Source organism: Pocillopora verrucosa, chromosome 3 (assembly GCF_036669915.1).
Source record: "Pocillopora verrucosa isolate sample1 chromosome 3, ASM3666991v2, whole genome shotgun sequence".
Lineage (NCBI taxonomy): Eukaryota > Metazoa > Cnidaria > Anthozoa > Scleractinia > Pocilloporidae > Pocillopora > Pocillopora verrucosa.
Window position 1 is genome coordinate 28,522,369 of NC_089314.1, and position 23,861 is coordinate 28,546,229.

The following is a 23,861-nucleotide window of genomic DNA, read 5'->3' on the forward strand; positions in this document are numbered from 1 at the left end:
TTACCCTGTTATACTCTCCCACCGACGCAGCGCTTTGTTTCTCTAGAAACTTACCTCCTTCATTCATCGTTCACTTCTCAGCCGTTAATTTCGGCTTGGAACCAAAAGTTACCTTTAATCTGCTTACGATAGTTTAGCGACCCTCGCAGGATTGAACCTAATCGTGTGTATATATCCTGTGACGGAGGTGCTTGAGTCTGCATCAGTTTAACACTTTCAATCCAAGAAGTGACGGATCAATAAGGAAATTCTAATTACGATATCAATGCAATTTCAAATAAGAAGGTGATACGAGGAAAGAAAAATATCTAAAGGGATATTGTTTGCTTTACCATCAAATTCTCAGAAGTGGAAGTGAAATGTCTCTCTTGAAAGTGAAATGTTCGCGGTACACAGCTTCTTTTTATTGTTAACGTATCAGAAAAGATGTGGGACTCATGTAAAAGCTTGCTTAGCTTCCTAAGGGCTAATATGAAGTCCTTTTTACTTTTTATGGTGGCAAGCTCAAAGGTTATACTATCCATTTGAAACCACCAATTAATGTGTTCTATTTAGGGGCTAAGAATTATATTAATATTTTCTAGAAACGGGTACGCTTGAGGGCAAAACCTTGTTTGTTCGATTTCGGACTCACCATGCTAGCTGGTCTTGATATCACATTGTTAAGTAAACGCGGATACCGGTTATTTTCTTGTATTGGTTTCAGTTAGCTAATTTTTCTAGTTTCTCTAATTTCAGTTCGTCAATTTCTCCGACACGTTTGGTCAGGGTTCCAACGATAATTCAGCAGAATTCAGAAAAAGTATTTTTTTTCTCATCGGTTTTAATAGATGAGTGTTAGATATAATAACATTTTGAACTCTTGAGATACTGAAAAGCTCTTTACTTATCACTTGAAGCAACCCAAGGCTATCGCCCTCAAAAGATACAACGTTTGCGATTGGGCCCTACACTTATTTTTAAAGTATCAGTAGCCCACTCATTTTGAAACAAGGCAGCTGGTGACCGTCATGGAACACTAAACTGAAATTAGTACTCGCTGTTCAATTCGAACGAGACATATTATATTTACGACCATTATACAGTCATTTAAGTAAATTGGGATTTAATTTCTTCGTTTGATCGCACAATATTGAGCCGCTAACCTCGTCTAATGTGTATATCTATAATCCATTGGTCTACAATATTAGTTTATTGTATTCCTGACATCCTAATGACATGCAATATTAAAACTGAACCCAGCTTTATCAACTTGTTTGCAGCTGGAGGTAGTCTCTGTCGATACCGCTCCACGTGCTGCGCTCGTGTTTTCTTTATAACTTACGCAATACTTTTTGGCGCCATTCTATTTCAAATTTGATTGGTTTAACAAGTTCTCTTTGTTCTATTAACCAATCACCATCACTGTTTTGCTATCGAACTTGAAAAGGCGCGCTTTCCTTATGTTCATTCATTGAGTTGTGTTCTGAAACGCACGCTAGTGAGGAGATTAGGAAAGAAGTTGATCGTAGTTGTTCTTATATCTTCTACAATGCCTCCTGTTCCCGTTGTTAATTCTGATATTGGTGAGAAGCTTGCCAACGAATCGACCTCGAGCGAGAGCTTAGACCAGTCGAATTCCCTCGATAAGACTAAAGAGCCTTTCTTGGAGGAAGAGAATGGCGAACAGAGAATTGCACTGAGAAAGAATGTCTCTCTTATCAATGGAGTGGGCCTTATTGTAGGCACAGTGATCGGTTCTGGTATTTTTGTATCGCCAACAAGTATCCTCGTGGAAACAAATTCGATCGGTGCTTCTCTCCTGATTTGGCTCGGATGTGGTTTGCTAGCTTTGTTCGGAAGCTTGTGTTACGCCGAGTTGGGAACTTGTATAAAGAAATCCGGTGGTGAATATTCCTATCTTATGGAGGCATTTGGTAGGATCCCTGCTTACTTGTTCGCCTGGACCTCTGTGTTAATTATACGGCCGGCATCAGGAGCCATAATCGCTCTCACTTTTGCTGAATACGTCTCGAAGCCATTTTACCCAGATTGTGAAGCCCCGGCGTACCTCATGAAGCTTTTGGCCTGTTCTTGTCTTGGTAAGATTTTAAACCCTTTTTTCTTCTTAACATTAAGAGCTGACCTAGTTTAAAATCTTTTTGTTTCGAGTTACTCGCCAAGAAAGGAGAATCGCATGGTGCTTCCATTCGTAGAATCAGTCTTGTGACCATTTCAGCTCAAAGCGTGGTTGTACGTGTCCTGTTTTGGCGGGATTTCGTTTTTTGTAAGCGAAACTAGAAATTTGTTTATAAACTCGCAAAGCTAGTTAAAACTGGTGTGAAGCCGTTCACCTGTAAACTTAAGATTTTGATTTTAATCTTTCATCACGAAAACAAAGCGATCCTTCCTTTAGAGCATTTGTGTTGCATGCCAACGCACGTGGTTGGATTTTTCGTTCTCGATCATGGCAGTTGAATTTCGTCAATCGAATGATTGTCGCCTGATATTCGTAGGGAGAACATGTAATTAAATTCATCGATTTTTTTTGTCTCGAAATCCCAGGAGAACTTCTGCCTTGTTTTGGTTATAGTTGTAAACTTAAATCAAAGGTTGGCGGTTCACGCGATTGCATTGCATCATCCATGTTTAGTAATTTGATATTCATTTATTCCAAATGTAAGTTCGTCGCTAGGGACATTCTAGAGTTGATGTTGGATTATTGAGAGCAACGTGAACGCAACTTAAAGAAATTTTAAGATCGATCCTTGAAAATTTTAATTGGACTCCAATTTATGATTCGACCTCCACGATGAATTGTTACAGTACCCAATATGAAAACCGCGGTTTCGATATCGTTCAAGAATTGACTTTACTATTTCTGATATCAGACAACACGTTCTAAATTGGATACCTATAATTTGATGAATTAAGCTAAAAGGACCTATTTCTATTTTCCCAAATATCAGTGCACCTTGCTGAGCAATTTGCTCTACGGGGGCTGTTCAAGGTCGCACAAGGAAACTTAAAATATATCAAGACTTTAACGTTTCAGTGTTGCTTAGATATCCTAGACATAAAAAGCTCTAATTATGGTAAAAAAACCATTGGCTTTTTTTCAATTAATTGCCAATTCTTCCTATATATTGCTCAGGGTGTAAAATTTAAGAATATCATTTTGAAGGTGGGAAACAATTTTAAAAGATTGTTCATCAATAAAGAGGGACTGATTCAAAAGGTAGAAAATTGTTAGAGCTAAGATAAATTAATTGTATGAAAAACCACAAAGATTAAAAGACAGAAATAAATTGCCAATCTATAGATTTAGCCAGGGTTGAAAACAGTTGCAGTTTATTACTTTTCAGGCTTTTTCCAGCTGTGAAATTTGCTAGAAAATACCATTTTGTTGTTAGTATTTCATTTTGCTCATGGTATGATTGTTGGACTTTCTTTAAGCATGAGGCATACAATGGCAGAAAAGCCCCTTGAGCTCAAACACAAAGCATTCAAAGTCTATAACAAAAGGCGGTTAGGGAAATGCATATACAGTAGGGGTTAGTTCCTAGAAGTCCACACATAAGGCTTAAAAGGAAACTAAAAAATGTGCCAAATGAGAGTGAAGCAGGCGTATCATTTCCAAGATAAGCAAATTATGTGACTGTAGTTTTATTGGTAGAGGATAATATTATGACTGGATTCTACCAATTTCAATATCCTCCTAATAAATATAAGTTTTTGTATCTTTTGCTGAAGTGATAAATAATATTGAGGTTTCAGTAATCTACATATACGTGCTTCTAGAAAGTTGACAATTGACCAGAATTTGATTAAGATCAATAAATCAACACAGCAAATTGTAAAAAAGTACTGCCGCATTCATTTATCTATCTTTATCAATCCATGGCTAATCATGAGCCAGGTGTCTCACTTCCCTGCTGACATAGCACAGCATTTTCCGATTAATCTGTGGCTCACAAGCAATAAAAATATACCCAGAGAATCAAAAGCACCCTTAAATAAATTTGAAATAGTTCAGTTGTGCTCTGATATTTTTTCTGCACTCTTCTGATACAAATTTAGTTCGAATTGGTGTGGGAGTCTTTGCGCCCCTTTATTTTAAAAGCCAATCTTAGCCAGCAAATACTTAGAGAGTGGGTACAAGAAGGGGAAGAAACTGTAATTTACTGTCAGTAACAGTTATTTTTGTTAAAATACAAGGGAAAATCTTATGACTCAGGAATAAGGCCTTACAGATTAGTGAGTTTTCCTTTTTTTTTTTAGACCTAAATGTCTCAAGTTTTCTTATTTTAATGTTGGTAATAATGTAACTTTGCTGATTCCTGTTTGACAGTTGAATACAACAACTGTTATTTTATGCTGATACTTGGTTGGAATAAAAAAGTGCAAAAAATTGATAGATTCTGACTCCAATCTTCTCTTGTGATCTTTGCAACCCTCATTTGCAAACTTAGACCTGCAAATTATTAATTTTAGTTCAAAATTTTAGTTTTTTCAGAATTCAATATTTTTATTTTTGTTTTTTTTTCCTGGTTTTAGTGATCCTCTTGGGTATAAACTGCTGGAGTGTAAAATGGGCTGTAAGGATACAGGACATCTTCACATATGCCAAGCTTCTTTGTATTGTAATGATCACAATCATTGGATTTGTAGAACTGGGAAAAGGTTTGTTTGAAGCAGGATGTTTCACCTCTTGTCCACATTGGTTCATGTGGTTCAAAGTCACTTTGGAGCATTACTAGGAGCTCCTGGGGTGCCTGTGGCTCCCTTTTGGCAGAAAATTTCTTCCTTGTTTTAAGTCAAAATTATACAGACCTTGGTGAAAATGTGAAACAATCTAAATGTTATTTAGCATATATCTTTTTCAGCATTAGATACTCCCTTACAGCACAAATACTTAGACATATATTTTTAAAATATCCCCTGTCACGCCCTACTTTTGTGGTCATTATTGATTACTTCAATTTTGAAAAAACCTTATCGTGAACCATCCTAAAATTAGTAACTAGATGTGCAGACACACACTGTAAAGATAGAATCTCAACCACAATCAATCATAATTCCAAATGTGTAGATATCAAAACACATGCAATGAACTTTGTGTACCAAATCTAAAAATATAGCTTATCAGGTCTCAATGTGCTAAAACTGAGTGGGGAATTTAAATATCTCTCAAGGAAATATTTTTAACCCTCTAACTCCTGTAAGTAACCGAGAGGGAATTTTCATTTTCATTATTAATACAATATCAGGCAGAGAAGTGATGAGAAAAAATAGAAATATCAACAAGGGGATTGTTAGTTGATCCAATACCAAATTCTCCCAACTCACATCATAATATTTATGAGGCAGACAGCAAGGAGGGTTACTAACATGATCCTGTAAGTGAAAGGGTTAAAAACCTTTTCCCCTTCAAGTATTTTCATAGGACAAACTGTTAAGTTAAATCGCTACAATTATCTCAGGTCTTAATTAAAACTTTCATTCATGGTTTTCATTTAGGAAAGACAGAGAGCTTTAAAAACAGCTTTGAAGGCTCCACAACAAATATTGGAAAGATTGGTATGGCCTTCTACTTGGGTCTGTGGGCGTACGATGGATGGTGAGTAGAAGTGCTTTTTATCAAATTATAAGAAACTTAATTGGAACTCATGTGATTGTACTAAAAATTGAGTTTAATGACCTAACATTAATTTGTGTGATATTTTTTTAATTAAAAGGAACAACCTCAACTACTGTACAGAGGAAATGAAACGCCCAGAAAAGTAAGTGCTTGTTGAATGTTTCTCAGTTCCAAATTATCAGTCCTAAAAGTTACTGCCAGCCAGGTACAGCTTTGGCTCAAATTTCTGCTCCTAGTTTGAAGATAGTTTTCAAGTTTTCAAATACAAAATAAAATGAAATGCAGATACAGAAACCTACAGAAGCAAACATCTAGTATGTAAGAATTTGCAACCAAATTTGCATGTTTTCTTGTTACAGTGTTACGAATGAAGCATTGTGACATTATGCTCAACATCGATAAACATAAACATAAAGTGTATTATATTGAATTGATCAGTATGGCATTCTTTTAATGGTACTTTTCAGGGATATGCCGAGGGCAATAGTGATTGGTATCTCCCTCACAACTGTGTGTTACCTGTTGGTCAATGTGGCATATATTACGGTCTTGGGGGCATCTGGTATCTTAGCATCAGATGCAGTGGCTGTGGTAAGTTTTATGTGTAGGGATTTTAATGGTTTATTGTATACAAAAGTTTTCATTTGAGACCAAAGGCTGGATGTTATTTTGTCTCCTTTCAAAATTGTTTGCTTCTAAACCTTCTCCTCAGTAGCAAATTAGGAAATGTACAAAGAACAGTATGGAGATTATGCTTACTGATGTTAGGATGTTTTCTATATTGCTTCTATAGAGTGTTGGAAACTTGTACCTTGGTCCAGTTAATTGGCTAATTCCTGTCTTTGTTGCATGTTCAACTTTTGGAGCTGTAAATGGCCTTCTTTTTACTAGTGGGAGGTAAGTTTCAGTTGTACTTAAACAACTTAATTACACTACTTTTTTTGCACAACTGTTTTTTGACAGTTTTTCATTCAAATGACATGTGTTGTCATGAAATAACTGGCTTACAACCCACCCTCTGATTGGTAAGAAATCTATTTCCTAATGAACCATTAAACTGGGCAATTTTGGAGGAACAATAAGCTATTTTTTCTGTTGGTTTAAGACTTCTCTTGATTTACCTTGCAAATGCTATTTTTTATTTTAGGCTGGTGTTTGTTGCTGCACGAGATGGACTAATGCCTCGTCTGTTGGCCATGATTCATGTTAAAAGATTTACCCCTCTCCCATCTCTATTTTTTACCGTGAGTGGATCAGCAGTTTCATTATTAAACACAAGCCTTATCATGAATGTAGCAAGAATTCTAATTTATGGACTTCTCAGTTTCAAAAAAACAAGAATTTGAAGCAATACCAATTTCTGTTCTCTATTCAGTCACTGTAGTATTAAAAAATTAGGCTGCCAGCTAAAATTTCAAATGAGGCAGCTCAAGGATAGAGTACACTTTTTCATTTCCCGAGCAATAGCCAGCCAAGATCCAGCTGGCATCCAGCTCCCAACCCTGGATGGGAACCTGAAAAGAAGCTTAGCCCTCCTTCTCCTGTTCACTGTCTGCATTGCCTGGTCATATGCACAAGTCAGATTATTTTGTTGTTTTTCTGTTATATGACTTAAATTTTACTTTCTTTATTTCCACCAGACTCTCATCTCTGTGATCATGTTGATTCCAGAAGCAAGCAGCTTTTCAAGTTTGGTGGATTTCTTTAGCTTTGCTGCATGGCTGTTTTATGGGGGAACATTTGCTGCTCTTCTGTGGTTGCGATACAAGAGACCAAACATGAACAGACCCTACAAGGTAAGCTCACTTATCAACACCTGGAAGTGAGGAGAACTTCTATAAGTGAGATGTTTAGAAAAAAGTGAAAGCAAAACTAGTTTATTTTCGGAGTTTTTTTATAATGGTCTGGCAGTGGTTATTTTTCCTATCAAAGCAACTATTTTGTTCGGTTCACAGGGAGTTTTATATTTACACTGGACTTTCAGAAAGGGTATCAAATAATTGTTGGCAGTAAACCATAGTCTTAAAGCCTTGTAATTGCTTTATAAACTTGAGCCATCCTTTCACAAATATTAGTGTTTTTAGACACCTTGTCTTTCTCTGAGTTCTCACTAGGTGTTTATCTCATATTTGTAACCAGGGTTTATTCTAGAGTGCAGCTTTGCAGGATTTCCACAAATTGGAAAGAAGTGCCGCATAAAATTTATGTTGCAGCATCAAATGGGGAGCAAAATAAGAATGAAAAATAGACCCAAGGATCCAGGCTTTTTCAGTTGCCTGAATTGTTTCAAGATGACAGCATTGAAAAAAGCCCCCCCTAAAATTACTGGTAGGACCCATTTGCCCCTTATTGGCCAATTTCTAGAATAAACCATATGAGACAATGATGATTCTTTTTCTTGGCTTGATTTACAACACATAACAGCCCATTTCCTACTTCTCATGTGTCTGAGATATGGTGCCAAAATTAGGGTGCAAGAATGAGGCTAAGAGCAAAGTTGCTCTTGACAGTGCAAAAAATAAAAACTCTTGGGGGAATTTTCTGTTCATTGTATCAAATATACTCTTCCCTTTCCTTTGCCTATATCACTTAACTGAATGCCTCTCTCTTCCAAACAATTTTTTTACTAGCCCACATTGCATTTTGAGAAGTCTTGGGTGGGCGTCAATTTTTCAATAGCACAGCCTTTTTATATTTCATACCATTGAGAGCCACTTCACACTAAGCCTCATTCTCAAGCCTTAATTTTTAGCACCAGACCTCTGACTTGTGTAAACTTAGAAAAGGGCTTTTGAGAAGTGAATGTCATAATTTACTAATTTTCTTCCTCTTTTTATTGTTTCTCAGATTTTTTACTTGTACCAATTTCAATGCTGCTGGCCTCTATTTACCTGGTAGTGGCTCCGATCACAACTGATCCTTGGGGATCACTCATTGCTCTGGCGGTCGTCGTAGCAGGTCTTCCTTTTTATTGGCTGTTTATCGGCAGTGATGTTGCCCCAAAATTCATCCTCGATGCTGCAGGTAAAGGCTTCATCTTCTTGAGGAACTACTGTTTTGAATTGTTGTACTCCTTGCAGGTATTATAATTCCGATGTGATGATTACTGCAGCTGTGCAAAAAAACTACTGATGGTTCTGCTCCTAAATTTCATTCTCTAACTCATTGGAATATTTTAGTGTCACTCTGTGAGTGTAAGTCACAACACTGAATTTTTCACCTTTTCTTAACCCTTTCACTTCCAGAAGCAACCAATGAGTAATTTCTCTGTGCAATATCAGCACAATTTCAGGCAGATGGACAAAGACAGTGGTATAATTTGATGTAATCCCAACTCTCACTATTTGTAGTAGAAGAAATACATAGCAGACAAAAAGGAAAATTTATACATTGATATCTTGTGAGTGAAAGGATTGAACAGGCTATAATCACAGGTTGTCCATTTTGAAAAATGAAGCCCAAGTTTTTTAGGATGGTTGTTGGCAATCTGCATTACTCTTCCAATCTTTGGCCATCTCTGTCCTCATTTCCGTTTTCCTTCATTTTTTAATGTTTTTCTACTCTATAGAGCTTAATTTTTTCTCATACTCCAGCACTCCAAGCTGCAACCATTTTGGTTGCCTTTGCAAGTCATAAATATATTTGGCAACCAAAATTTCAACAAAAGTGGCACATTGGCAACCATCAAATTTAGAAAATTTTAAGAGAAAAAGGAACATGAAATATTTATCAATCTTTTGTACAATTATCAAACAAACTAACATAAATAACTCGTCTTTCTCTTTTCTCTCTCATTACTCCATAACTCCCAATTATGCATAAATCTAAAATGAGCAGCCATCAAATTGAACTGTTTTATTGAGATAAACTTTGAATGTCAACCAGAATTTTTTTTATGGTGACTATTTCACAACTGACGTGGCCAAAAGGGACTTTTTGAAAAATTGAGCCTGGAGCCTTCTACACCTATATTGAAGGTATTATGAAAATGCAACTCAAAATTAATTAACCCTTGGTTTAAAGAATTTGATCACTTGTCTGCTGGGTATTGTAATGATATTGTAATGAGAATTTCTGTCTTGGTCACTTATGGTCATTTATGATCATTTCACTCCAGCACTTATCCATATTTTCTAAATGTTCCTCTTTTACTCACTTTTACAGATGCATTCACTTCTTGGTGCCAGCGAGTGGGAAACATGGCCTTTGAGGATCCAGACACTCTTCCAGTCCAAGTCTAACTCAAGAAATTTTATTCAGTAGTTAATGTTTCTTCTTTGGCATTGCTAAAATGCAGGTTAGCTGGTAATGATGAGGGTTCACATATTATTCAATCTACTATGCTGTGATTGCTTGGCAATTTACAGAAGACCTGATGGCATTATGGTTTGTTGGCTTATCTTCAGACTGAAATGTTTGAGTACTACTTGGGTCATTGTGGTGTGTTCTTAGGCAACACACGTTACTTTTGTGGTACCTCTGTCCATCATTGAGTTTAAATGGCTCCCTGCCCACTTACCTGGCATATGTCTTTCAGCAATACCACTCCTTATTTCCATAACCATTCTTAGGATTAGTTAATTTATGCAGCAGAATATTGGCTTCAGTATTGAATAGAATAAATATTATTAGATTTGACATTTAGCAAGTAACACCTGGAATAAGATTCATGAGAAGTGTCCATAGGAGAGAATCCTCTAGCTATTTTTTCTTTTAACATGGAACCATAGTACATTTTCCTGTTACTTTGTACTATTTTCCAGCTGGTACACTTCTTAATCTTTTACACCTTAATGTCAGTATGCATCAGTAGTTTTGATGAGAGAACTTGTGTCACAGTTAAGAAGTTAAGTTGCTTATCATTTCTGGGGACCTAATGTTTGATTCAGGGGTGATATTGTTATGATAAATTATCTGCAAGTCACCCTTAGGAGTCAAAGTGTTAAAGAACTGTGGAGGATACTTCCTAAAAGTATCATAGATTCACAACTGCTCTTATACCTGTTACAGGTAGTGTTAAACGTTTGAACTTTTGTTGGAACAAAAAATTGTTATATGAAGGAAATCTAGAGATATTTACATATATTATTAGAAAAAACCTCACTACACTTTTTGTATAACATTCTCCGAATGAAAAAGTATGAAAGAGAGAACAGTGCTTACTTGTTCTTTTTCAAGTATGTATATCCTTTGCAATTTGATCAGTCCATCAATTGTAGTGAAGCTTTAGTGAGATAGTTAGGTTATGCTGCTGTTCAAATTACTACACAAGAAAAGCTTACGTTTAAAGAAAACCACTGTTATAAAATAGTCGTTAGTAACACATCAGAGCTCATCTCGCTTTGTGGAGAACGTTTAGCTGGGATGAATGTATATTAGTTTCACATAAGAATTAATTTACCTGCTCTAAGTAGAGTAAGTTCAAAAGATTTATTGAAGAATCTTGTATAGCTAAGAGTTGTAAGTAATCCTTCGGCAGGATTTAAGTTTAGGTGCACTATGCTGTTAAGTAATCGTTAAATGCAGACACTAGTATAACAAGTGTTAAAAAATAAAACATGCTGAAAAATTTGAGAGTTTGTCATGTAGGGGTTTTGATAGCCTCCCTCTCCCATCTGGATTAAGAGCATAGGGCAAACCTCACAAATAATGTAAAATTTTTCTAGCTCCTGTATGAAAATCGGCGAGGAAATGCAAATGAGTTTCAGCTAGAATCCTAGATGAAATTTCAAAAATTGTTAAATGATTTAAATTAGCGCTAAGAAACTCATAAATTTGATAATGCAAGTGATGTTTAACTGATTCAGTTTTGCAAGTGAAATTTGAAGTTTTGAAAACCCATGAGTTCTCATTACGACAAAAGGCATAATCTGCAGATTTAACCCCACTGCTTTACGAGTTTGCTCCTTAAGGTGAAACAAGTTCACCCCAAATCCAACTCGTTTCCTCACAGAAGAGCGTTTTCAAAGGTGGTAGGTGAGAACCTGCATTGGAGAGAAACCTCCTTGCATTCTGAGCTAATATTACTCACTGCTTTAAAGTACTTTTGAGGCACTTTGATGAATAACCCTCTCTGCTAAGTACTGACACAGCTGCACAATCACACAAAAAGGGCAACGCTTGTCACTTGTGCTCCCACAATTCCTCTAATCGCTCTGACGAAGGGCTAACGCTCGAAACGTCAGCTTTTTTACCCTTTACGGTGGCTAATTTACGTTTTCAACCCAGTTGTTAACACTAAATTACCAACCTTCCCAATGCCTTCTCTCCTGAAATTTTATTAATTACACCAACATAGCATTTTACTTCACGATATTTTTTTGTCCTTGGGCACGCATGCCAGAATTAATTCTCACAGACTATTCATGCTCATGGTAAGTTCCCCTCTAAAACCTCTCACCCCCTCTCCCTTGAAAAGAATACGCAACAGCCAATCAGAACAAAGAGTGACCAAGACCACTCTTACGCATGTAAATAGAATGGTTTTAACTTTGCCTCTGTCTGGTCAAGAATATGGCATGAGTTTCCTGGAGCAAAGTCATTTGCTACTCGGTTTCGTAGACTAAAGAGGTACCAAAAATATGCTAATGCACGTGTGGGCCTAAAACAGACACTCAAAAGAAACAAAACAACATAAAGGCTAAACGCTTGTCACTTAAAATTATTTATTGAATGTAAAATACTAAATACACTAACAATTACATTTCTGCCCATATAGTCTGTTTGAATATGTTATTAAGCAAAGTTGGAATGCATGCATGAGATCTGAAAAATGATTAACTAGAGTTTGCAACACAGGAACAGTTTTCAAGCACTCAAGTGCAACTTAATTTCGCATTTATAGAAGAATACCCGTTAAGATAACTGTTGAATTGCAAACAAAAGTTTTAGTCAAAACAAGTGTACCCAATGCAATGAGCCAATCAAAACTCAAGGAAATCAGGTGACCAGCACCCTAGGGCAGGAAAGTATGTGCAACAAAGCCTTGATTGGTTCTGATTGGAAGAGCTCTGATAGAGCTCTGCCTGTGACTATAGAACACGGTTTACCTTGACTGATAAAAAAAAATCATATAATTGGATCACTTACTGTTCCTGGGTATCCAGCAAACATAGATAATCTCAATACCTCTAAGGCTATAAATCTGATTGGTTGTTGGTTTCTAGTGTTGATGTGATTTAGGGGAAAAAACAGTGTGATTTGTGACTAATTCGCATTCCTGAGGGCCAATCAGTTTGCAAGGATCATGAGTGAGTTTAAATGGATGTAATAAGTCAATATATTAAACAATCAGTGATACAAACACTAAAAAATAGTTGCTGTTATTAAAGATCATAACCCCTTAAAAATAATTCAAGAGCAAAATTAATGAAATTTGCGTGAATCACTCTCGTGGGTAGATCATTTACAAATTCAAAACCAAAGTGACCGATAAGTGGAGAACCTTTTGTAAAGCGCGTCTTACAATCTAAATCCATCCTGAGCGAGGTTACAAAGAACAGTGTGAATAGATAAACAAGAAACGCAATCCCTAAGTTTCTAAGAACCACTGTTTCTGAACTCACCGTTTCAACTGAACTGATATTTATACTCATATATTTATAATCATATATATGCTTATATTGTAAGTAAATGCATCTCACTGAGATATATCTTGTCCTAAAATCATAATTAAGAAAAATATCCATATTCATTTCGAAGAGGAAATAAATTAGCACATTGAAATAATTTTATTTTTGTTTGGAATAAACGGTTTTGTAAAAACATAGATGTATTTTGGCATGCCCATATTACACCAACCTCTATCTTCACGCTTGTTGCAAAAGGAAATATTTCGCATTTCCTCGAATAATCGTCCATGCTCTAAAGGGAGCCCTCTCCCGAAGCACCCACCCTCTGTGCCATAATGGTAAATAAGCCACTGAAAACCTGTTCCCATTTCCACTTTATATATACCTTTTCAAGCTTCAACTAAATAAATTCAAATAACTGCAACAGAATCGAAACAGGCAAATAATAAGCACCGTCCTTCCAGTGAGCCGAAATTTCAAATAAGCGCCTGGGCGCTTAATCGAGGAAATACGGTACTGTGAAGTATAATAATTAGAAGACTTATTTGCATGAAGATAAAGAATGGTAACTATTTGAAAGAGATCTACATTTACTGTTTGTTAATCGAGAAAATAGATGGTTGGATTTTACAATAACATTCTTGCATTCACTAAGGGGAAGTTTATGTTCCCACCATGTCAGCCTCCGATTCAGGAAAAGCAACATCACAAATCATCTGTAGCTTGTACGTCAACCGCGCTGAAAGGAGAGCAAATAGTTACATTTTTCTTTCATTTTGTTGTTTTGGGTTCTTTGTTTCAAATTAGTTTTTTGCTTGCTACTCAGATAAATATTCAAGCACTGCATTTGCTATTTTCTGCCTGGAATGAACAGATTGTGTGTCCAAATACCGCAAATAAACAACTCAACGGTTGGGTGTCACGCGTTATTGAAATCAAAAGATTTAAAACAGGCATTTAGTTGAGTAAACTTACCCACGCATTTGAAGAAACTTTGAGGTACAACCTTGAAATAGACAAATACAAGGTAAAATGGAATTCCAGCTAAGATGAAGAGGAGACAAAAGAAAGACTCCAAAGGAGCTTCGTAGAATGGCGCCACGATCAGGTAGATGGAGGCCAGCAAAACCAGAATCGGAATCACTATAGGAACCTAACATAAAAAAATGGAAGTTATCAAAACGATAAAGCGCTAATACCTTACGAGAATAAAATGTACACTTCTACAGCGCTCACTACTTCCATGTTTGGTCGCAGGCGGTCTTTATCCTTCTTCTACTTATAATTTTGTCTGCACATGTGTTTCCATTTACAAATCTCTTTGAACGTTTCAAGTTTCTTTCGATTAGTTTGCGAGACAGCGGTTGTTTCTAATGCTTCTTTTGAAATTTTACGCGGGAAAATGGCGCGCAAGCGGCCAAAATTGATCTCCTGACGCATGCCCTACGTTTGACCGCTGTGCTAACGTGATCTATGTACGTTTGAGGTCCTCCGATAAATATATTTTTTAACTAACGCTTTTACTTGACCCCTTTAATCTGACCCCTACTTGTTCAACCTCGGTCCTATATTTGACTAATCTTATACACGTGACTTACCCTATACGGTCGTTTCATGTCAGGCTTTTTGTACCGGAGCCAAAGCAAAGCTGATACAGTAAAACCGTAAAAAACCCAGGCAGCAAAACTGAAATAGTTAATAAGTGTCTCAAAGCTACTGGAGTCTGGTAACAACATAATCCAGGCAATGGTACTCTGTAATAACCAAATAAAGAACTACTTGTTAATGCAATCTTAAGCTTAAGATGGCACCTGCACCTGACTGAGTATCAAAACAGAGATGACTTGAAAAATCTAATTATTCGATAGTTTGAACTATACACGGGTTCGTGACCTTTGCGATACCGGTGCAGATCAGATCCGTACGGGCCTGAATTTGTTTTGTTTTGTTTTTTTTTTCAGGTCGTACTTTCAACTACTAGTTCAGTATTGTTCTTAGTTGCGAGGATCTCTTCAAATTCGTTTCTTCACCGCAGTCCAAATATATGAATTTCATATATCCAAAATCAATATTATACACGGGTATTGATCAGTTCTAGCCAATGATCGATTAGAGGTCAGACGCATAGATGACGTCACCATTATAAACATTTTGCTTTGTTATTATATAAAACAAGCCGATTGCATTTTGCCATGCGTCTGTACAGTATTAGACCAGATAAGACTTCAAAAATGTGGTAAGAACATCAGTGACACGCTGGTCTGGCTCTTGCATACCACTTGTTCAAATTTTGAAGTCATCTGTGATCCATTAATGAACCGACACGCGGCAACATGTAATCAATTTGTTACATACATCTAGATAGGTAAGTTAATCAAGAAATGTGCTAATTTCCGTTTTTGCATTTTTTTGTAAAGATAAGTATTTGTCGGGTTTTATTGGTTCGTACTCAGGTTACGCTAAAAATTTCGGTGATGAATGCCGAGAGAAGAGTTGAAGTGAAACTCGTCTGGTAGGCTTTCCCGTTGTAAGCAAGAAAAATTATTATTTTCTGGAAGGCTCTGAACTTACGGTGAACAGCATGGCAGGAAGGGGTGTGTGTCTCTTGGTATGAATCATAGCAAGGAATTTCGGAAGGTGACCCTCGCGAGCAGCGGCAAACACAAGTCTGTAGAAAGAAATCAATTCACCGTATTTTAAAAAAATTGACGCGTATTTGTCCGTGCTTTGCACCAGCTCAAGTTCATATTACAATGTACGAACTCTAAAAATATTGCTCAATTCTGGTTATTCAATAGACCGCGTTATTTATTACCGGCGTAATAATCCTCTTGGGATGTTGGGAGAACGCGAGAAAAGTTTGTAAATCACGAGCCTTCTGTAAGTTACACACATCGGCATAACTGGGGTTGATATACATCTAAGCTTCTTAACAAGGAGAACTGATAACCATCTATTTAATAAATGTTCTTGAAGAGGAATTGATATTCGAAACAAAGCAGCTTAGCTCAAAATCACCTTCCACTGCTAAAGGCAGATCCGTTAGCGGCACCAAAAGTGGACGCGGCAACAAATATGGGAATGACCCAAGCCATCACTCCGTATAAACGATCTGCTAAAGTCTGGAATAAAGCAGAAAAATAAACGACTAAACAAGTAATCAAGGGCTCTTGTGAGCTACCCCAAGATATATCTCGTATTTTCCTTAAACAATCAAACAGAAGTCATCTGAGGCTTAAAGAAGAAAAACGTAAGGTATCTCTTTTTAAGTACCTGCAACACTCAAGAGTTTTGGCGGGAACCTGCTGCGCAGGCGGCCGGCGGCTTCCCGTTTTGGCGGAATAACAATTACTTTCCGCAATGACTGAATGCCTCGAAAATAAATGTATTAACAACGATGAAAAACCTTCCAAAAATAAACCCCTTTACTTACCACCGCAACTGCGCTGGAATTCATGATTTCCATAGGTGTCAGGACGGTCAGATAGGCGATATTTACTAGCACATAACAAACTGTCACAAGTGGAATACCAATCAATATGGACAGCGGCAAGTCCCTTGAGGCAACAAAGAGTTCTTTTTTTAATAATTAATACCTTAAGAGTATGGTGCAATTTGCAATTGAGTGTTAAAAGCAATCTGGGATTGTTTTGGTTTTGCTTTACTTTGCCTTGTGATTGGTTCAGAAAACTCGCTCCAATCTCTCCACCAATCAGATACAAAACTAACCTCTAATCACGACTTGGTTGCTCGCGTTTTCCCGCGTTTCAGGCAGTTTGGTTTTTTTTATTTTGAGTTCCCATTGGCTCTTAAAGGTATTTTCTTTTCTTCTCATTGGCCGATGTATTAACTTCGGTTTTGGTTTGACTCAACTGAAAACTGCTCTGTAAGCTTGTATTAAAAAAAGAGCTGGGATAAAAATATTGCTTCCTTGATCGGCCCGATTGTTGAAGTCGCGATGTTTTATCATCCTGTAAATTTGGCGTATTCCTTCACAAAAATTGCGCTTTTTAAGTTGCAAAATGTAGGCCTCTCTCCAAAGGCACCCTGACGGAAATACCATTAGTGAATGATTTGTGTTATTCCAGCGCGATGGCGCAGAAGTTCCACAGCTAGTGACAAGGTACAAAAAATTACTTACCGATAGGGATTCTTCAATTCTTCTGTAACGTAATTCAAATTGTTCCTATAAAGTGCAAAACAGCTTTCTTAGAAGATACTCAATTTACGGTTATGTTTTCTTTAAAATTTTGCGCGGGAAATTGACCCGCGGCTGGGTAAATTGAACCACTTGCGCATGCTTAACGTTCGACCGCTGTGTTTTCCAGTTCAAGTTATCCCTTAAATGAAAACTTTTTAAAAGCTCTCGCAGTACTTCTCTCAAACCATGAGCAGCGATGAGTCGAGGAGGGGTGTGTTTATCATCTGAGAAGGGCAGTGCTATTTAATCCAAAAGGAGAAGCAAACCAAGTGAAGGCATCAATCCAGCTCAAAGATATACCTCTAAAAGTATAATTCCAATGTTGATCACAATAGCTTTTGTTGGGGACCAACAATCACTTCGGAAACGAAATAAAAAATATATTTTGTCTTGTCAAACAAACGAATGAACTTTTTGAGGAACAAAGTTAAATTGTTTCAATAAAGCCATCGTGTGCTGTATTCAAAAGTATAATTTCTGTGGAAAGCTCAGGTAGAGACAGATAAAAGTAAGCAACTCACCAGCCGTCATAAGCCCAAAGTCCGTTGTAAAATGCGAATCCTACCAAACCGATGTTACTCGTTGTTTTATGAAAGGAGTTATCAAAACTATCAGTAAAACCTGCAAAAAAATGTTACGTTGAACAAAGGTGACGTAAATACTCTCAACTGACATGCTGGCAACCTGCTGCAAATTGAGGAGATACCAGCGTTTTGATTGGTCGGAAGCCTCTTAATGAAGTAACGGCTTCTACAGCCGATAATCCATATGAAGGCTACTCAAAGAGTGGCGACTAATACTTTAAACCATAACATTAGCATGCAAATTCTCCAAACCTTTCTATACACATCTCCCATGGTGCTGACAAGAAGAATTTGTATCATTTGTTTTAATTCTCATGACCATAATGTGTGATTAAGGGGTGATATTGTAAGGAGAAATTAGATGCTAGTCACTCTTAGGGGTATTATCCTTTAAAAAGGATCAAGTAGAGTGTCTTTTGTGAGGGCATTCTGAGACTAAGAAATAACAACAACCAATCATCACAAAGGAAAGAATTATACGCAGCCAATGAGAAATCAAAGAAAGCAACACCAACCGCGCATAAAAAGGTGGATGACCAAGTTACCAATGAGCCAACTTACCTTGACCAAGGCGAACGAGGCCAGTAATAATAAGCATAACAATAGCCACCATTTTACAAACTGTGAAGATAACTTGCATACGCGAGGCCCATTTTACACTTGCAATATTCACGAACATGATGATTCCTGAAACGAAACGAGAGTAATTTAGACAAGATAAACATTAAATTATTATCAAGGAATAATTTGCTTGTTTCTCCAACAGTCTGAGTTGTAGCTATTTTCTCTTACCCAAAATGCTTCAGCGCTCTTCAGATGTATTATTTTTGTATTCAAGCACGGGAAGCGAGATTTCACAATTTTGCCAATCAAGTCAAAGAACTCTAACCTTCAACTTACGTGGATATTTTTGCGTACTTTTGTTGCATGTTTTTATTGAATTGTTTTTAGTTATTTTGAGCTTTGGTTCGAGCAAATTTGTTACCCCTGTGTTTAGAATTTTAAGAAGTTTCGGAGTTTTTATTGTGGTCAGATGCTGTGGTTCTTGTGACAAGTTAAATACATATTTTCTACGGAGTTTCGACTCTAACCTCTTTTTTCGTGAATGGATTTTTTAAAAATGCAAACCCAAGAGGATTTCCTCATTGGCAGCGACAAAATACAATAATTTGTACTACAAAAGCCATTGCAAACATTCGAAAACTTAAGGAAGAAGAATGATTCCGATTCTTGTGTTTATACACGTAGGCGCTTGCGGGTAGTAATTGGCTAAAAAACGGGTTTTGGTGTGGGCAAGAGGCGCAACTGAAGTTGGAATAATCCTCGAAAGGTTTTGTGTATTGGTTTTCAGTTCGAGGCTTTCATGTTCAGTAAGATTGGCAACAAATTAGGATACAACGAGAGAAAATCGTGATACTTCCATTCACAAACACAAAAATTTTCCGATGCAACCAAATTCTTTCAATTTGTTGCTGGGTACTCGTGGAGTTTAAGAAAAAAGAACCTTTTAAGCAATATATTTGAGTGTATCTTCAAGCAATCTTGCTCGAAAGGACACATGAAAAAAAAAAACCCAGCAATACAACTGTTTACGTCACTGTCAAACAAATACGCCATTCAAGAGATGATGTTTCTCCAGAGAGGAAGCGTTCAACAAGGAACGAGAAAGAAGTATGGGAAAGACAGCTGTGAACAATTTTCACCGCGCAAACGGAGAACAATGAGCAGTGCTAAACTTATCAAAGACAACTCTAGCCTTGGTTAGCTGAGTAATCGTTCCAATCGAGAAGTTGAGTTAAGAATCATATTACTAGCTTGCGAAATTGTTTGCCAATGGTTCAAACTTCAAATACCAGGATTCATCTCAAGTCGCTTAACCCTCTAAACCCTAAGAGTGACTAGCATCTAGTTTCTCCTGACCATAACACTGCTGAATCATTCATTTGTGATCATGAGAATATAGGAAATGATCACCAACTGAAGATGCTCTTGATTGTTAATCAAATTCTCCTTGCCAGCAGCCTAGGAAATGTATAGATATCAGTGTAGAGAATGTGCATACTGATGTTAGGGTGTAAAGGGATAAAAGCTTATAAAACCCACAAGTTTCGCAACAAAAAAAAAAACATTTAGTTCCTTCCTAGTTAATGGTGGTTACTTTCACGACAAATGATCGAAAAGTTTAGCACGGCTTAGTTTGTTTATTTAGTCAATTTTGTCCAGTTTTACCCAAAACAAATTTTGTGAGCATTGCGTTATTAAAAACATTTGTCCGACCAAAATACGTCAAGTCGCGACAAACCATGCGCACCTGTTAAGTGTTGGTGATTGACAGAACAATTTGTCAAAATAAACAACTTTTGTGCTGGCGTAGATAAGACCTCCCTCCCCCGTGAAGATTAAATTTCAGAAACATAATTGACTAATCGCCGCCTCTCACGTTGGAAAAACAAATTTTGTGTCTCATTTGTGAAAAGGAATAGTCGGAAGTCCTTACCAAGACAAAAAGCCGCCAACAACTTCACCAGTATATTCAAGTCTTGCCGATCCGAACCTTGACATGCCGGAAAAAATGGCTCTACAACATACTGTCCAAAAGCAAGAGCAATAATGGCCATTTGTGAAGGCCTGAGAAGTGTAACCGATGTCCAACTGAACAAAAACGCAGCCAGACCACCGAATGCTTCCAAGATGTAGGTGAACTCCGCGCCGGATTTCAGAATCGCTGTACCTAACTCCACATAACACAGAGCACCCAACATGGCGATGACGCCACATCCTGCCCAGACAATCAGAGTTAAGCCAGGCGAACCTGCATTGATAAATACGCCACTGGCCGAAGCAAAGATCCCACTACCAATCATAGTGCCAACGATTAAGGACACGCTTCCCATTAAACCAATCTGTTTCTGAAGGCAAACAGCTCTCTTCTCCACATCTGCCCCGCCGATTTCCACCCGGTTTTGCAGCAAATCAGCAGTGCTGTAAGCGCTAATCGGAGCGCTCTGCTCGAGACAATTTTTCTCCCTTGTTCTTTCATTTCCGCTAGAAATCTTTGGTACCCAACACGAAGACAGCGCGTTTTGCAGAACAATCTAAAACGGTCACCCTTTCCAGCAAGCACACTTCATTTACATGGCCTGATCAAATTTCTAAGCGCTCCTCCCAGGTTAATAATTACTGTCTAAAATTTGATCTTTATGACGCTTAAATGGTCGCCGTTGTGATGTTTGCTTTTCATCAGACTATCAGGCGATCAAGAAATAGGCTTGTAGATAGTTTATGTTCACCCAAACGGTTAATAAGTTATTGCTGAAATTTAAGAGATCCTCGCAGCTAAGAATCACTACTGAAACGAGTAGTTGTTAATAGGACCTGAAAAAAAATTTTCAGGCCCGTACGGGATTTGAACCCATGACCTCTGCGATTTTTTTTTTCAGGTCCTATTAACAACTACTCGTTTCAGTAGTGTTTCTTAGCTGCGAGGATCTCTTAAATTTCATCTTTCCACCGCAGTGCAAATATGTGAATTTTCATATATCTAAAATCTTCATTCACTTGGATGTTTATTAAGACCCAATTCATGGACCAGCTCCCAGTTGGCTTGTTAGCTCAATTGGTAGAGCGCTGCACCGGTATCGCAGAGGTCATGGGTTCAAATCCCGTACGGGCCTGAAAATTTTTTTCAGGTCCTATTAACAACTACTCGTTTCAGTAGTGTTTCTTAGCTGCGAGGATCTCTTAAATTTCATCTTTCCACCGCAGTGCAAATATGTGAAGTTATTGCTTTTCTTTTGGAGAATTCACATGAAAAGAGCGTAAGAACGCGAGCTATTTCAACTGATACTGGTAAATGCTAAGTTTGCTTAGAAAATCAGTCTGTTTGGGAAGAATTTTGCTCTAATAAACAATCAATAGATAAATAAAACAAAGGAGAGGAACAGGTAACATGTTCAATCACCATGTTGTAGCGAGTGATATGACAACGTAGGTTGACTGATTGTCACATGTTGATCATAACAACTTCCCTTGCACCTGCAACGTTATTTTTAGTAGTAGTCGGGGAGGAATTCCAAATTGAATTTTACAGTTTTGAGGCCTAAATAAACTTTAAAATTAAGTAACTTTTGCTATGCCTTACAACCTGAAATGTTGCGCAAGAGATACAGAAGGTCTGTGAAATTATGCAAATCATCGCGGTTTGATCAGTAACGAAGATTTTACAATAACAAAGCGAGGCCAACTACCCAGCGCGTTGCAAAAGTGATACAATTCAATTTAATGCCATCCTTAATTCAACAACTTTTCTATTTGGGAAAAAATTCAGGCGAAAATACTTCTTGCGTGATTGATAACTCGACTGATGTTTTCTCACGAGATGCTTGCGTCGAAGACAGCATTTTTCAAGTATATTTCGCGTTGATTCACACAATTTTCGTTATTTTATAGAGGTTACATGACAGTGTGTAGCAAATTTTGATTAGATAAATTCTTTATATGACGAAAAGGTAAACAAATGTAGGTGGATCGATCCCGTGGTGGAAGAAATTTGGCGTAAATTCAGCACAACGGGAGTCTTATTTAGTTGAAACCAACACCGGCCAGCTACAACAGGTCATGAACGCATCCTTGTTGTTTAGCATTACATGTTTACAAAGCGATCGGTTTGTTTGTTTGGGATTTAAATACTAGTTCGCTCTGAAAACCATATTAAGATAAGTCCTAAGACCTTAAAGATAGACAAAAAAAAAAGATAAATGGGCGAAGAGTTTACCACTCACCGATAGCAAGCGCAGCCAACAGCTTGACGACAGGTTGCAGATCTTCTCTATCGCCACATCCAGGGAAGATCGGCTCGATCACGTAAGCTCCAAACGCCAAACAGATGATAGCAACTTGCGAAGGCTTTAGCACAATGACAGATGTCCATGAATAGAGAAATGCTGCCAGTGGACCAAACCCTTCCAGTAAGTATACATACTCCGCTCCGGATAAAGGGATCATTGTGCCGAGTTCGGAGTAACACAGCGCTCCAAACATCGCTAAGACCCCGCATAGACTCCAGACAATCAAAGTCAGTCCAACAGAGCCACTGTTTTCCATGACATAGCGAGGCGAAGCAAATATTCCAGACCCTATCATAGTCCCTACGATAAGGCTGATTCCACTGGTAAGGCCAAGCTTTCGCTGCAACCCAACATAACTCTTCTGTCCGGCTGGTCCTCCTTCTTCACCTTGAAGTAGGTTGTCGACGGTGTTATCCTTGGCTTCACGAGAAAGATATTCCTCGCTACCCCAGTGGTTAGCAGGTTTGCCTTCAGCTGTATTTCCGTTCTCCATCTCGGTTGAGATCGCAGAAAATAAAATAAAAAAAGGTGCGCTTAAGTAAAGCACGTGTAGGCTAAGTTGTAATCCCCAATGGAAATTAAAATATTCTTGATGGCCTACTTATGTTAATAGTTTCACCTTTCGAGGCATTAGCCAATCAAGAGATAGACGGTGAACTTGAAAAGTAATCCTTCCAATAATTATGGAAGAAGAACAATTGAATTGTACGACCAGGTCGAGAACACAAACCCCCTGTCCTCGCTTGACTGGGATTAGTTTGGGCGCGAAAACCTCTTAAGTTTTTTTCGAGATAAGAGGTCAAGAAAAGGTGTTGTTGCTTTAAAATGTTTTGTTTTAATTACACTCAAAAATCAGTCACAGCTGATTAGAGACTGGAAGGGCAAACTCCAACCAAAACTATCGTGCTCTCAGTGAACTGTTCTACTTAGACATTTCTCAGTTTCACGTGTAAACCAAATTCACGATGGTCACGCAATGAATAGCCCACGTGTAGCCCTACCCTCCCCCCGTTTCACCTTGGTGGGGGAGGGTAGGAC

The 23,861-nt window shown here is 37.6% G+C and overlaps 2 protein-coding genes across 2 annotated transcripts; one reads left to right on the top strand and one right to left on the bottom strand.

The window, feature by feature from the left end:
• Positions 1–1,458: 1,458 nt before the first annotated feature.
• Positions 1,459–11,187, top strand: LOC131785737 (b(0,+)-type amino acid transporter 1-like). The gene is made up of 10 exons (XM_066163366.1): positions 1,459–2,081; positions 4,537–4,662; positions 5,500–5,599; positions 5,718–5,762; positions 6,088–6,211; positions 6,414–6,517; positions 6,768–6,864; positions 7,261–7,420; positions 8,468–8,644; positions 9,785–11,187. Exons 1-10 carry the CDS (start codon positions 1,532–1,534, stop codon positions 9,859–9,861), a joined length of 1,560 nt encoding a protein of 519 aa, XP_066019463.1. The 5' UTR covers positions 1,459–1,531; the 3' UTR covers positions 9,862–11,187.
• A 1,105-nt stretch (positions 11,188–12,292) lies between these two features.
• LOC131785733 (b(0,+)-type amino acid transporter 1) lies at positions 12,293–23,379 on the bottom strand. The gene is made up of 10 exons (XM_059102670.2): positions 22,758–23,379; positions 18,538–18,663; positions 17,914–18,013; positions 17,333–17,377; positions 16,625–16,748; positions 16,210–16,313; positions 15,763–15,859; positions 14,790–14,945; positions 14,167–14,344; positions 12,293–13,930 (listed from the first exon to the last, which is right to left on the bottom strand). Exons 1-10 carry the CDS (start codon positions 23,314–23,316, stop codon positions 13,854–13,856), a joined length of 1,566 nt encoding a protein of 521 aa, XP_058958653.2. The 5' UTR covers positions 23,317–23,379; the 3' UTR covers positions 12,293–13,853.
• Positions 23,380–23,861: the final 482 nt, after the last annotated feature.

What these genes read in the sequence shown, in the direction of transcription:
- LOC131785733 (XM_059102670.2), bottom strand. Translation starts at nt 23,316, where the DNA reads ATGGAGAACGGAAATACAGCTGAAGGCAAACCTGCTAACCACTGGGGT. An exon ending in CCTCGTTCGCCTTGGTCAAG is followed by an intron (nt 18,014 to 18,537) that starts GTAAGTTGGCTC and finishes ATTTTTTTGCAG; the next exon opens with GTTTTACTGATAGTTTTGAT. An exon ending in TCTGCCTTTAGCAGTGGAAG is followed by an intron (nt 15,860 to 16,209) that starts GTGATTTTGAGC and finishes TTCTTTCTACAG; the next exon opens with ACTTGTGTTTGCCGCTGCTC.
- LOC131785737 (XM_066163366.1), top strand. Translation starts at nt 1,532, where the DNA reads ATGCCTCCTGTTCCCGTTGTTAATTCTGATATTGGTGAGAAGCTTGCC. An exon ending in CTGTGGGCGTACGATGGATG is followed by an intron (nt 5,600 to 5,717) that starts GTGAGTAGAAGT and finishes TTTAATTAAAAG; the next exon opens with GAACAACCTCAACTACTGTA. An exon ending in GAACAGACCCTACAAGGTAA is followed by an intron (nt 7,421 to 8,467) that starts GCTCACTTATCA and finishes ATTGTTTCTCAG; the next exon opens with ATTTTTTACTTGTACCAATT.